This window comes from Ruditapes philippinarum, unplaced genomic scaffold (assembly GCF_026571515.1).
Source record: "Ruditapes philippinarum isolate M1 unplaced genomic scaffold, ASM2657151v2 ctg29_1_1_1_1, whole genome shotgun sequence".
Taxonomy (NCBI): domain Eukaryota; kingdom Metazoa; phylum Mollusca; class Bivalvia; order Venerida; family Veneridae; genus Ruditapes; species Ruditapes philippinarum.
The window spans coordinates 108,932-124,378 of record NW_026859731.1 but is presented as its reverse complement, the minus strand read 5'-3'; the positions used below and the strand labels follow the sequence as shown (position 1 = coordinate 124,378).

The 15,447-nt window shown below is 35.2% G+C and overlaps 1 protein-coding gene across 1 annotated transcript; it reads left to right on the top strand.

Moving 5' to 3' along the window:
* The first annotated feature begins 339 nt into the window (after nucleotides 1-339).
* Nucleotides 340-14,647, top strand: LOC132757683 (uncharacterized). Its single transcript, XM_060749036.1, has 18 exons — nucleotides 340-445; nucleotides 1,127-1,372; nucleotides 1,681-1,875; nucleotides 2,122-2,231; nucleotides 2,717-2,846; nucleotides 3,525-3,749; nucleotides 4,373-4,629; nucleotides 5,703-5,830; nucleotides 6,709-6,929; nucleotides 7,709-7,927; nucleotides 8,515-8,711; nucleotides 9,453-9,614; nucleotides 10,918-11,119; nucleotides 11,589-11,780; nucleotides 12,322-12,479; nucleotides 13,059-13,376; nucleotides 13,982-14,089; nucleotides 14,443-14,647. Exons 1-18 carry the CDS (start codon nucleotides 367-369, stop codon nucleotides 14,593-14,595), a joined length of 3,300 nt encoding a protein of 1,099 aa, XP_060605019.1. The 5' UTR covers nucleotides 340-366; the 3' UTR covers nucleotides 14,596-14,647.
* Nucleotides 14,648-15,447: the final 800 nt, after the last annotated feature.

The following is a 15,447-nucleotide window of genomic DNA, read 5'->3' as shown; positions in this document are numbered from 1 at the left end:
TGGATGAACATAATGTCGCTTTAACTTTAAGTATTTTTTATGAAGGTTCAACGAAATTCTAAAGGCAGCGTTTGTCCTCGTGTGTGATGAAACTATTCCTTAACGACTGATCATTTGTTTCTCACCGCTAAGTGGACAAGTAGTTACTTACTTCCGGTGACCTTGAAAATTACTGGATAGTTATAAAGGAAAGCCAGTTAGGTGGACTGATATATGATATAAAAAATATGTTAAAATCGGCGTAAAGATCCCAACCAAGTTTTGTACATTGTATCATAACGTAGGCCAAATTCGACCGGTCACAATCCAGTTACATATTAGTCACAGCCATCCAGTAGACCTGTTAACCTAGATCCATATCAACACATGCACACACATAAAGATAAGAGATTTGTAATATGTGTATATTGTACAGCTCTCATGGATATAACACGGCTGGTTTCTGGTGAGACAAAAATAAATTTGTTGTAAAATGTATAAAGCTATACATGTACATTACATTATTTTCTTCTTTTTTTCAAAATACTTGTAAGAAATAAATATGGTATAGAATTATCTTAATTAAATGGGGCATGGACGAAATCGTTGCTAAACTGATAAAACCATACTGGAATTGCAGACTAATATTTTGTCGAGGAACATTTTCTGTTTACGTACAATTCACATTACAACTCTGCGATTCAAACATTCGATTTTGGGAGCAATTTAATTTTTCTGCTGATAAATTTTAAGAAAACATTTCCTTAGATATAACTTGATATGACCTTTAATTTTTACTCAGTTATTTAAAAAAATTACACTACAAAGCATTGCAAGCTTTTCATATCTACTCGAAAATAATCGTTCTTGTACTCTGTAATTATCAAGGTTGAAAACGATTTACATAAAGCATACAATTACAATAGATTACCAAGCAAAATGTCAATCGGAACATTTCGACAATTATCTCTTATCCGAGGTTTGACGGAAAGGGCCGAGATGATGCGACATGCACCATCCTAGTTACATCTAGACAAGGCGATGGGGCTAACAGCAATCTGTGTAAGCCCGAGACATTCATTTCTAAATTTCGATATAAAGGGTACAAGAAATAAAGTATAAGTTCGATTTAATTGTCTTTGGTTAGCTATCCTGTGGTTGTGCACGTGTGTCCGTGCGTTACCCAGCGACTGCACGCCGTTGGAGGACCATGTCCTGGACCAGTTCGATCCCCGCACTGTCTTTGGAACGAACAATGAAATATCCTCGCATCAACCACCAAAGCGTGTGAGGTCCAATATCCGTCCTGGACGACCTCTTCCGACACATGCTTTCTTCACATCTCAAATCAAAACCACCCGACCAGAGCCAATGGTCCTTTGGCCTTATTTTGGTAAGCACTTTAACCTACACAACAACTAGGAATCTACTAAGTAGTTATTTTTATGACTCGTACATCTATTTTCTACTTCTTATCTTGAACTCAATCAGTCCGTTTAAAGAAAACATTTATAAATATCTGACAGAAAAATACGGTTGATATATATGACTCTTTCTTATTCTTTTGACAGATTTTGAAATGGTCAAGGCGGGATTCGAACTCGAAGCAATAATACTCAGCGATATTTGAAGCACCCGAGCACACAGGTCCCATGTACTTCATATTATGGCTATAAAAATGTTAACTTGTTTCATTTTTAGCAACAATGGACGCTGAAGGAATTGCGTACGATGCATTTGAATTTAAGCGCTTCATAGACCCAGAGCGCACAGTGTATGCTGACGGACAATCTATCTGGGAGGAAGGACGACCTTGGCATCGGCTTCTCGACCTGGGGACCAACATGTTCCAAAAGGTCAGCGGGCCGGATGGGAATCCGCTGGGGAATTTTGACGGTAAAATCAGCAAAATGTAACGATCTTTATTAAAAAGTGTCTATATCGTGTCATTTACAATATGTCCTTCGTGTTTTTTTCGTCGAGGTTGTTGTTCTTATCTGCCTTTACATTAGAACATTTGGTAACCTTTTTAGGAATTTAGGAATTCCGCAAAGTACATATTGTATTTGCTTGATAAGTGGAGTCCGTAAAGCATGCTTGTTGATTATATACATATGTTTTCATGTAATTACTTGTCATCAGGTGAGTCGGGTGTAAGAATTGGTATTGAGGGCAGTGGTGAACCGGAACTACAAGATTTTGGAGACTTGTATGGTAACTTTATGTATACGGGCAATGGCGGTTCCATGGAGGTAATTCATGTTAACAGAATTCTGATTCTAAACTAAAACCTGTATAAAAAAGCTAGCATTTTCTTATTTTTAAATCTTTTTGTCAATGGTACACTATTTCATTCCATTTTCATAAATTATAATTAAGTTGTAATAAAAACAAGCAAAATCATTATTCTTGGGGCACTACTTTTAAGATCACGAACTTAACCACGAATTTAAGATCCATCGAAATATCATTTCGTCTACTGTAAGATCTTTTTGCATCAAATTATTAACATTTTACCTTTAGGAAAAAAAAAAGTCCTCGAATGAACCCACGAAAATGCTCTTTGTGACAAAACAGCGAAATTTCATGTCCGCATAAGTTAGTGAATTTACAGTAGTCTGCTCCATATCCCAGCTATATACATAAATGTATTAGTATGTAAACTGTCATAGCAGTGGGACGATATCTTTTTTAAAAACGAACATTGCGTGCTAAAATATCATTTGTTGTCTTGTAGGTTCCTTTGGTACGTGGTTCGATACTTTTGACTCACATTTTCAAGAACGCCAACCCCGTGATAAGACCGTATTGTCTTGACAACATTAACGGCGAACATCATCAGTTCAAGTGTCCACTAGCTCCTGCGAGTAAGTATCACATTTATTGATATGTTCTTAAAAACAGTGGACTAGTGGTTAGGGTCAATGACTTCAAACCACTTGTCCCTAACCGCTTTGGATTCGAATTTCATCAAGGACTTTGAATATTTCATGTTAGAAAGCTATCGAACTGGCTTACAGAACGTCGGTGGTTCTACTCGGGTGCCTGTTCATGCCTGAAATTATGCACGGAGGGTTACCTAGCTGATGTCTTCCTCCACCAGTAAAGCTGGATAGTAGCTATATGACACAATTTTAGTTCGGTGAAAAACCTAATAAAAAGAAACATAAAATAAACATAAGAAATAATAATATAGATAATCATTCCAAGGCTAAACACAACTCATGGGGTGTTAAGGAAAAGGTAGATAACTGTTTTCTTGGAAGTCATTGTTATAATTGACACACAGGATCCATTGGCTTGACATGAATGTTACGCCCTTAATCTGTTCAAATATGACAAAGGTATGTTGAACGTTCTTGTATCTTTAAAACTTTTTCCTGTAAGTTAAGATCATTTAGGAGTCAGGGTCATTAGTACTCGTATGTATGTTTAAAGCTCTCGATGATAATGTTGATAGAAGAGAAATAAACAAAATAGATGCGTAAAAACCAAAACATGTGTTAATTTATTACTTAAAAGTAATAATAAAATAAAATGTTTAGGCAGTGACGGTGGAAGTGGATACCTGAGCGCCACATGCGCGGGCTCTATATTAAAAATAACTTTACATAACACACGACCGATCAAGGACCTAGGTTTGATACAATGGGCGGCCAATACGGCCAGTCAATACGGTGCTAGCCACGGCATGCATAACTGTAACAGCCAGAATTGTCGTCTGCTAGATAATGGAAAACAAGTGGAGATAACAATTCCTAACGCTTCCGGTAAGTTATTTTGCAATAAAAATTTAACTACCATAAAAACAAATAACCTAGTTTTACAAATATGAGCATCCTTTATTGAAAGCGTGTTCTAACTGTACAGTAAAACCGTATCGTACAGACTAGATCAAAACGCATTTTTAATTTCAAATTGCTGTTGTCAAGTACAATGTATATTATTTAAAATAAATTCATTCCCCTTATTCATAATTTTTCAAGTATGTAAAGTAAGTTAATTTTGAGGATGAGAATGTAAACAAGTTATATAGAAAATTTAAAATACATGTAGAATCATTCTTTGTGGTGAATTTTCTTCGGAACTGTCTGTTTTAAGTAAGTTTGAGAATAAATGTTTTCTCACTTGATGGTCTTAAAAGCAATTTTTCTTAACAAGTTAACTAGCATGTGTTTCAAAATGAATAAGCTAACTTACTATACAAAAATGACTTTGTAAAAAAATAAAGAACACAAAGCACATCCTGTCTGTTGTTATGTCTTAAAATATCAAGTTTCGTATATGTATTACTTCTCAAACTCTCTTTAATGTCCAGTCCGCATTATTCGGACGTTTGTTTATTTACGCATTACATTTTATCTTATAGCTCCAGGATTTCCTTCTCTTTCAGGCACAATGTCATATGCCATCAACTATATAGGCCACTACCTTCTCCCGCCAGATTGGGTTAATAATCCAAATCAGGTCACATGTAACGTGGGGAAGAAGCGATCGTCTGCCGAGGAACGGCCGTCTGCTAAAGAGGAGCGGTCGTCTGCTAAAGAAGAACGTTCTATTCGAGATATCGCATTGCACGCGACTTGTGACAGCGGAAACAACGTGGAAATACGAGTGGACCTTGCAGGATATAAGTTCGCTACACATTTAGTAAGTACAGCTTTTAACATAATTGAAGTTTCAGTGCCCCAAACGTGACAGATAAATGTAACCAACGTCGGATATTTTACTACACCTGAAAGGCCCATCATGCCTTTAAAAATGATTAAATTATTATATTTTTATTTTCCGATAGCTTTTTCATTTTTGATGACCATTTTATAGTTTCCAAAATGTTACCCATGGGCAAATAACCTAAACCATCTTTTGCTCCTGTTGCTTATTGACAATTAGTACATTAGTACAGTTATAGTGATTTAGTATTTTGCATGGAAGTCAAAATACTTCTTTGTCTACTTTGTTACTTTATGGCGGATAATATTACATTTAGCGCTTCTTTCTTCAGGTGATATGATAAGCATCTGACGCGCTCTAAAATCATTTTTTTAATGTAATATAACTCGGTTTTGCCCTTTCTAAAGTATGAAAAATTAATCCGATTCTAAAGCATATTGTGGCTTTAATAAATTTTGTTCTGCGGCTCTAAAAATGAATTTCATTTTTCCTTTTCAGCAACTTGTTAATGTAAAGGAAGAACATATCAGATCATTGTCTCAGAACTTAAATATTAGCGCAAGATATTAAAAAAAAGATATGTCATTGTTTCCCTCACAAATAAATTATGTTAGGAAAAGCGTTGTTAAATACACAGCTATTTGTGCCAGATGATAAGACCTTACTTGCAACACTACCTCCACCATCCTGCCAACTTTATGTCTCAGTAGAACTGCTGTAAGTCGTAGTTGAAAGTAGGTCAAAGAAAGATGAGCTAAATGAGGTCTTGGTTGTAATTCCCTACCTTATAAAAAATATCATTGACTATCAATATGTTTAATTATATTATTGCTCGCTCTTTGTCAACGAATTTGAGCCGCGCCATGACAAAACCAAGATAATGGGTTTGCGACCAGCATGGATCCAGACCAGCCTGCGCATCCGCGCAGTCTGATCAGGATCCATGCTGTTCGCGGATGCGCAGGCTGGTCTGGATCCATGCTGGTCACAAACACATTATGTTGGTTTTGTCATGACACGGCTCATTTTCTTTTTCATCCATTTAACAGATTCAGTACGCAGTGGAAGCTTCAAACAACTGGAGCAACCCCCCACCCATGAGAACTTGTGGATCAAATTGTGTGCGGAGTGGAAACCTTGTGATTATCAGAAGACATTTGCCGTCCTCACATATTAAGTAAATTGATATATCTTAGTATATGAATACAGTTTCAAATAGTTAATTGATTCTTCTTTGCTAGTTTTCACTTTGTTAATTGCAGATTAGTTTAAACATATTTATTTAAATAATTCACATAATTTATTTATTTTACATTTTATATGTATATAATTATTACATAATATCAAAAGGGATTAGATATAAGAAAACTTATATAGTTCCTCTCCCTCTACTTATAATTGCAGATTGGAATGAATGCACTGAAGAAAGTAATTACATATGTTTAATGATAGTTATTGAAAAATGAACTGTTTGAATGTTTAGTATGTGTGTAAAGATATTTGTTAACACTATATATGATTACCATTGAGTCATTTCTTTTACATGTTATATTTTCTTCGATCATTGATATGATTTTATGTAGAAGGCTGTATATTTCTTAATGTGTTATCTTCTTTAAATTGAGCCGTTGTTCTTATTATTATTAAACCGATTTTTAAAAGGTTAGTAAAAGAAAGGTAAGATTTGCTATGAATATCATAGTCTACATTTGTTCTGGCTTGCCATGTAAACAAATTGTTATATTTTCAAATAAGCCATGAATATTATAGCCTATATTTTCAGGCTATCCATAAATGTCCTACTATGATAGGTTATAATTTCATGCGAGTCATGATTATCTTAGGTGTAACAGGACTTTTTTTGTTCTATAGCAGGGGCCGTTTAATGGGGCTTTCCCAAAGAAAACTTCTTTAAAATCATGAAATTTTCCTTAGAAATTGAATTGACATAAAGTTTTTTGTCCCCCTTTTACAAAAATACCATTTCAATTTTTCCCAAAGTAGGGTAAGTGCTGCTACCCCAGCCTGTGAAAAAGACTTGTGTTATATTTTCAGGCTAGCCATCAATATCATAGGTTATGAAACCATGCCATATTCACACTGGGTCTCGAGGCCACTAGAGCTTTATTGTGGGTCGGGACACACGGTAAACTACGGTGGCAGGGGAACAATACCCACTGTTCACCACACGAACCCACCACCTGTAACTTCAGCACCGCACACACAACCGCCTGTTCACCACACAGCTGCGCCACATACAACACCTCAGCCACATGGTAATCTTTACTCATACTTTCTTGAATATTTTTGCAAATACAAACGAGTTATTACATAATCAAAGGTTGTCCCTAGCAACATTAGTATTAAGAGTTAAGAATCACCTAATGGCCTTAATCTTGATTTTAATTGCAGCGGAAAATTATAACAATAATTTGTATGCAATATTTACGGGAGCGCCCTGGCGTCAATCTCATTTTTCTGTTACAGAATAAACTCCTAGATAGGAGTTTTTAAAGCTTAATTTGTACTTGTAAAAAAACTAATTAGGAAATATAAAGTCCTTAAAAGGACTTTGTAAACTCTTTATTAGGACATTAAAAAGCCTAGTTATGATCAATTTAAGTTAGGACTTTGCGACTGCTAATGAGGAGGTATAAACGCCTAACTAGGATTTTATAAGCTTATAGTTTAAGTTATTTGCAAATCTACCTGCCGACAAGATAATTTTACAGAAAGGATCTCGTTTCATCGTCCGTAAAATATCGTTATCTCGCCTAAAGTCTCGACCTGTACATGGATTGTTAGACACCCGTACAGTCTGACCAGGTTCTATTATGTTGGTAGTTCTTTTGGTACTCCCTTAATATTTGAATTCTGTTATCTTAACCTTTAAATATCAGGTGGACTGTTTCAAATTCAAAGAAGGGCAAATTTAGTATGCTTAGGGTTTAAGTAAGTTATTTATAATGCATGTCAGAGACTTTACCAGTACCGTGTTAGCTGACACTGATTACTTTTATCCTATTATACACTGCTGTTTTATGTTTTATTTAAGTCACTCACCAAACTGGGGGTGGAACGCCGCTTACCGCAAACAAAAAGTTTATCTTAGAAATGAATGAACAGGGCAACGATTTGCCGCATCAGACAAGAAAATTTGTCTTGTATTTTAGTGAGGAAGTAACACCACATGTTCACCAGTCTGACAATAAAATCACGTTCTCTCCTCGTGCTGGCGGGAATTATAACGGACTGGTTCAGATAGCTTATCTCGGTAAGTTAGGAGAAATTCTTTTGGAAGGATATTTCTGAAATTAAATGAACCATTACATTACTGTAAGCCGTTCGATTGTTCCAAGTCTAAAAATAATAGCCTAAGAGTTGAGGGTCATTTAAGAAAAAAAAACAGAGCAAGTACAAAGACTCTTCTTTGCACGGCATAACCTTTAATACCATAGTAAGATATATCCGTTTTGCATAAAATCGGTGGCCATATAGGACTCCATCTTGGATTCTGAAACGTTGTAGAATCAAACTATTGTAAAATTTGTTGTTGTTATTTTCAAAAGAAGAGACTAGATACATGCTTTATACAAACAAATCTGATCACTGGCCCTCTGCTCTTAGGTCATAAACTTTAATTTCCTAAATGTCTTGGTTTAGTTTAAATATTAACTTTAGTTCAAATATTTCTTATACATTTTGCCATCTTCTTTTCTATACCGGAACTTTATCGTCCTGTCTTAATAGTGGAAATGAACAAATCAAAATATAAAGTCATCTTGCATTTTAGACTTCATATGTATTTTTATGAATGGCAAAACCGTTTAAGCCGTTATTTTATTGAATTATGTGTTTTAGGCGCAGGACCACGTGGTGGTCATGGGAACGATTCCGTGTTCGATAAATACGCCGGAATATATTCATACAAACCAAAAACTTCATTTTGTGTTAGCGAATCGACGAATAAAGCACATGTAACGTTTAATTGGCACCCGAATAACTTACACGCCACGTCACCAACTGCATCACTCCTAATGCTTATGATGCCACATCACGTAAGCAAAGCCACGTTATGTTCAGTTCGTTACAGTTGTTTCACCTTTAATCTGTGCTATTTCAACTATATATGCAGCTATAAATTGTTGTAAAGATTTAGCATTAACATTACATTAAATTGTTTTTCCTATACAAACTGTCTTCCGAATTTTTAACGATGCAAAGTTCTGATGAACTTTCGTCCGGCAAAAGTTAACCGACTTTTAATGCAAATTCCATGATAAAACAATCTGGCATCAGAGAATCTGGTTAAAGTCTATTCTTGACATGACAAATCAATTCAGGTGTGTGCTTATAGACGCGATAACATTTAAATGCCGTATATTTTCGTTAGAGAGCATCCTTTGTCTTAAACTTTAATAAGACCTCATCTGTAATTATTTTTGGCTTCAATAAACTTAATATCTGTTGTAAGCATATACTCTAGGCAATCGATATTCATACAATGTTGTAGGCATATACCTTAGACAATCGATATTCATACAATGTTGTAGGCATATACATGTACTCTAGACAATCGATATTCATACAATGTTGTAGGCATATACTCTAGACAATCGATATTCATACAATGTTGTAGGCATATACTCTAGACAATCGATATTCATACAATGTTGTAGGCATATACTCTAGACAATCGATATTCATACAATGTTGTAGGCATATACTCTAGACAATCGATATTCATACAATGTTGTAGGCATATACTCTTGACAATCGATATTCATACAATGTTGTAGGCATATACCTTAGACAATCGATATTCATACAATGTTCGAGACACAGTGTTTGGTTTTAAAGCATACGAGGGCTCAAGTATTGACCTACCTATGGACCTTCCTCGAGCCTCCATGGCCCCCGACTCCGGGGCCGTCAGCCGTCTCACATCTCAACAAAAACAGGTATATATCAGGTTGTTTTAAAATGTTGATTTCTTCATAAGATTTAAAGGATGTAAATAGTGTTGTTTTCAAATTCTTATTGACCGTCAGCTTCAACTTATACGGACAACATCGAAATTGTAATCTAGAGGTCGGTGGTTCAATCCTCGGTCGAGGCGGAATTTCTACGTGATCATAGACATTGAGTCAAATGGTCCTTTCAGACTTTTGTCTTTCGCCGCAGCTTCTGAAAACATATGGGTCAAACCAAACATTATTTTCCGACAGGACTAAATCTACGTGATTTGACGTGCACTATTGCGATACAAGTAAGTGTTGTTGCTTTAAGGAACAATCAGTTTTTTCATAATCTCTCTGTGAAAGATCAACAATGAAAAACTAAATTGTAGAAAGAGAACGGTAGGCATGTTGCTTCGCATTTGCAACGGATTCTAAAATCGGCTTTAAACTGTAGTCCTTTTTTTCGACTTGAAACTGGTGCCAGATTTGACAATTGAAGTAAAATGTAAGATTTATGTCATTCATAATAAAAATATGAACATATTTAGGTAGAGTTTTGCCTTCCGTACTCCCGGTTGATGTAAACCTTACTTTTTAATTATGGCGTAGACCAGATAACGCCAGAAAACGAAATAGCTTGCAACTGAAGCCCGCTCTAATACAAGCAACTTCCAAGGTTAGGCAAAGTGTTTGATAAAACGGCTTATATACTGACGAAGATCCAATATTCTATGGAAAGCTTATATTTTTCCCCGTAGACTGGTGCATATCCCAAAGAAATTGGTACAGAAATAAAATATTTACGGCTGTTTTCTTTTCCGAATCGAGCAACATTTGTCTTGGAAATGATGCCGAAAATGACGTCAATGTCACGTGGTATTGCCACACTGAGTTGAGAAGAAATTGGTAATTACTGGTTTATCATCCATGAAAGTCGTTAAGATCTCCAGACCAACCAGCTTTCGTTGAAATCAGCATAAAACAAACAAATGAATCTGGAGAAAGTTTAAACAAAAAAATGGCCTCTGTTATCAAATGCACATGGACAGAACATTATAACAGAACAAAAATAAAGATTCTCTAACAAACATGTATTGATAGCCTCGAATTTTGCCCAAGAACCATACGTTTTATTGGAAACTAACAAACTCTGATTTCGACAATTTTGAAACATTTGTATGAGTTTTATCAAGATACAAGCACACATTGTAAGTACTGATTACTGAGAGCTTTAAATATTATAGGTATGACAAACATCAATGTGAATTTAAGAGTTTAGTAAAATATCCCATAATACTTTCAGGATATAGTTGCCGCGATAGACCGGGATGCATCGAACACTTATTTGGATGCTATTTGCTCACACTCGGACAGTTATAATGTTGGTAAAGCTATAGGGATGGTGGCCAGACTGGCTAGTATATCAAGGGAATTTAACACCAATCATTTTACAAAGCTGGACACTTCTATCAAAAATTGCTTAGAAAAATGGTTACGAGTACAAGGTCAGAATCAGTTTCGTAATTGTCCATATTTTAACGTTTTCTAACTTTATTATTACATATCTCGCTATGTTTAGTTTTATTGTTGTTTAATTATTTATTGCTTGTAGATTTGTTTTATATTTTAATGTGTTTCTAAATTGTTCTATGGAGTAACTAAGTCTTTATATTAAATGCCGATGGCGTCCTGTCAACTCACAGTTGTGTTGAGGAAGGAGGTTGAAGTTCGTGTTTCAAATCGCTGGATGTTATACTTAAATTATCACAGAAACTACGAAAATTACTGAGCGATTCAATACTAAATTTTACCTTAAAGTGCACTGTAGAATTATATTTTACTTTGTGGGCATTATCATGTTCAGATTCAGATACCGACTTGTATTAGTAACGAATGTCATAGGTCTGGGTAATTTGAAACTATCTGAACGACCTAGAGTTTAATATTAAACAGGGTATTTTGTATTCTTTACAGATACATTATCAGACATGTGGAAATTTAGATACGATACAGTCTGGGGCGGACTATTTCTCCGAGCGACTAACGGAGATTTAAATTTCGGAGTAGATTATGGATTCCCGTACTACAATGACCATCACTTCCATCTGGGATATTTCATATATGCTGCAGCTTATTATGTGAAACATTATCCCCAATGGGGCCAATGTTAGTATGACTGATATTTTTTATAGTATTTTTATCAGTACTAGTAGTAAAATAGTAGTAAAATAGATTCTAAATACTATCAGTTTAGCACCAGGTCAGCTAAAGCAAAAATTCAAACAGTCTAGTCATTGTTTTATTACTGCCACATTTATGGCTTTTCTTGTAATGCAACCTCTTTAGCGCAAGGTCAGCCAAAACACCCGACCAATTGATCAATGCTATGTTAACTGTCCCTTTAATGGCATTTTTCGCATTACTGGAAATATAAGAAGATAAATATGTCACTATTTTAGCACCAGACGAGCCAGCATAACGTATTCAAGGAGTCTGACCTTTGTCAAACTTCTCTGTCGTTTTAACATTATGATATAGAAGAATCAGATGAGGTAGTCTGACCATGCTCTGTACAATTATCTATTAGTATAGTTTGCTCATATATGTCTGTTTTTGTGAATATATCCTTTGCGCTATATATAAATATGAACAGCAATGAGAATAAGTGTACCTACAGTAAAAAAGAATCATCATTTTTTATTCACAGCAAACAAACACAAACTATATCTTCTGGCACGAGATGTCAGTAATCCTTCACCAAACGACCCATATTTCCCCGTTGCCCGACATAAGGATATATACACGGGATTCTCGTGGGCATCGGGGCTTGTACCGGGAACTAGACAAGAAGAGTCGGCGTCCGAGGTTCATTTTTCAATAAAATAATCACGCTCGTGTATTTAAAGAGGTCATGAAAACAATTTTGCTGTTTTCCGTAGGCAAAGCGGCAAACTTAAAGGTCATAGTGAACAAGTGTTTTTTCTGTTTTTGTAATATCAGTTCTCTATCTATTTAGTAGCACAATGATGTGAAAAGGGTACAATTTTAATAAAAAGTAGTCAGTACAGTAACTTTGTTTCAAAAGATAACATTTGACTGGTAACAGTTACCTTGACTCAGTAGACCATCACGTGATATGTCAAAATTTACTCTATGCGCACAAATTATATGCGGTGTAATAGTATCCGCCATATTTTAAAGCTACAATATTATACTTTTGAGACAATCAACGTTTCTTTAGTAGCAATGCAATGCATACATTGTGATCTTTTGTGTACATCGCCTTTAGTTGGTCGGATTAAATGTAAAACCTTTATTTTGCCTTCTTGTTGTTTTGTCTTGAAACAATTTTACACTTCTTTTTTTTATTTTTGTTGTTTTTCCTAAAACATTTATACATTGCATCTAAAGGTTGTGCAAAAGTTTTCATTTTAATTATTGTAGTCGTTGAACTGTTACCATGGTGTTGCTGCTCTGGGAGAAGCATTCAACGACAAAAGTCTTCAACATGCCGGACAAGTTATGCTTGCAATGGAACTACTTTCTGTGCGAGAATATTGGCAAGTGCGTCAACACAACCGAGATCATTTCCCGCCAATTATTCAAGATACCGGTGTTTGCGGTCAAATCGCCGAGGACAGTTTTTACGTTTACACACTTGATTGGCCTTGTGACCCGAATAGGTTCCCCATGAGACATGCATGTTTGGTAGGAATACAGATTATTCCAATAACATCTGTATCAAAATACTGGGTAGATAAGGTATACACATTTTATTAAATAACCGTCTTATTAAATCGGACAAACATTGAAAATAATGAAGTACAACTGCTTATTTATAAGCATTTGCTGTATGACCAATAATAGATCTTTACTACTCCTTGTATGTTACTCTTTTACTTTGATGCTTTCTCAGAAAATCTATATATCATTAGAAAGCAGCTGTCTATTGAAAATTAGCTCGTGTTTCCTTGTTTGTTATGCGAAATTGTAATCAGAAATCTGAAAAAAGTTACTTACTTTCAAACGGTGAAAATTCGTTCTTTAAATGATATTTATTGATCATGTTTTTCTGTGATTTTTGTTGAGCATTTGCTATCATTTTTATGTTATAGAGGCCTATTTGTTACCATGGGTTTAATTACAATTAGTTTAGCTAAATATCGTGTCGCGATAAAGCCGTAATTAAAGCCCTTGTTTGATATGAACACTTCAAGATGCAGCATGCGATCAAATTGGACAAAAATCAATCGGTCAGTTCCATTGTGTTAACTGGTGTTTGACCTAAACAATTCAGATAATTTAGTTACATTCAATGTATATGTAATAAAATTGCTTTAATGGCGAATTTATACATATATTTTCAGGAATGGGCTAGTTCAATCAAACATTCGTGCACATCTGCTGTACACCCGGAGCAAGAAAGTTCATATAGCATTGCAGACCATAACGAGAGATCTAGAACACTTTCTACTGTAAGATATGGGAACATTATCAGCATCTATAAATAAGCTTATATTAAGGCTTGCTCTAAGGTTTAAATATTTTTGTTGCGACATCATAAAATTTCCACTTTCTTGCCAATGTTAGTGTTTACTTAATCACACACTTAAAGTTTGTAAAGTTGATGTTTTAAGACAAATGCGTTGTTTAAATTTTCAATATTCACGGCTGCGACAACTTTAAGAATTTGAGGTTAATTTTGACCGAAGAAAACAATTGAAAAATATAGTTTTATATGAAGACTGTTGGCAAAACTTTCACAACGATTTATTTTGGTCCTTATAAATCTTTATAACTACATTTAACAACTATTTATTTTACACAGGGTTGGGCAGCATTTTGTCTAGCAGCAATGGCGCCTTTAGATTCCACACATCAAACAGAAGCCGCTAATTATGTACGAGACAAACGTCCCCAGCAGTTAGTGGGCGGGACAGGAGCTGCAAGCACCTTGCTCTTTATCTATGCTAGCACATAAATCTTATTATCTTATAGATAAATACATGTATTAAATATAAAGATATAAATTACCCAATAAAGTTACTTATGTATTTTGACTAAACTTGATTTACCATGGCAATGGAAAGTTTAAATGCGAAATTTGATCGAGTTAAGAGTCACAATGCCACTGTTTTTAAGACAGATAAATAAATCAGTCGGAAATCTCGGCTGACTTCATTGACTATAAAAAACAAATGAGCCGTGTCATGACAAAACCAACATAGTGCGTTTGCGACCAGCATGGATCCAAACCAGCCTGCGCATCCGCACAATCTGAACAGGATCCATGCTGTTCGCTTACCAACTCTATTTCAAGTAGAGAAACTGATAGCGAACAACATGGATCCTGATTAGACTGCGCGAATGCGACGGCTGGTCTGGATCCATGCTGGTCACAAACGCACTATGTTGGTTTTGTCGCGACGCGGCTCAAATATAATCTCTCGGGTAAAATTCGGACCCGCAGCAGTGCGGATTAAGTTTTACGTGTTGCCCTTGTAAAAGATACACACCACAAAAAACTGGTACATACAACGGTGCAGGTTGGATGAATAATGTGGTAAAACAAACTTTACTAGTACTTATGTTTCTGAATGCTTTTTGTGTGTGTGTTTTGGGAGGGGAGGGTGTTGTTTACTCCATGCATTCTGTTAATTATTATTTTACGAAGTAAGTATGCAATAAGCTATAAAACAACTTGTAAGTACAATGCATCTATAATATTTAAAGCATCTTTCTTATGAAAAGATGTTTTGATTCATTTTGCACGTTGAAAACTTATCAATAAGTCTTTGTTTTTGTTGAGCTACTGGTAGATTAATATAAAGTA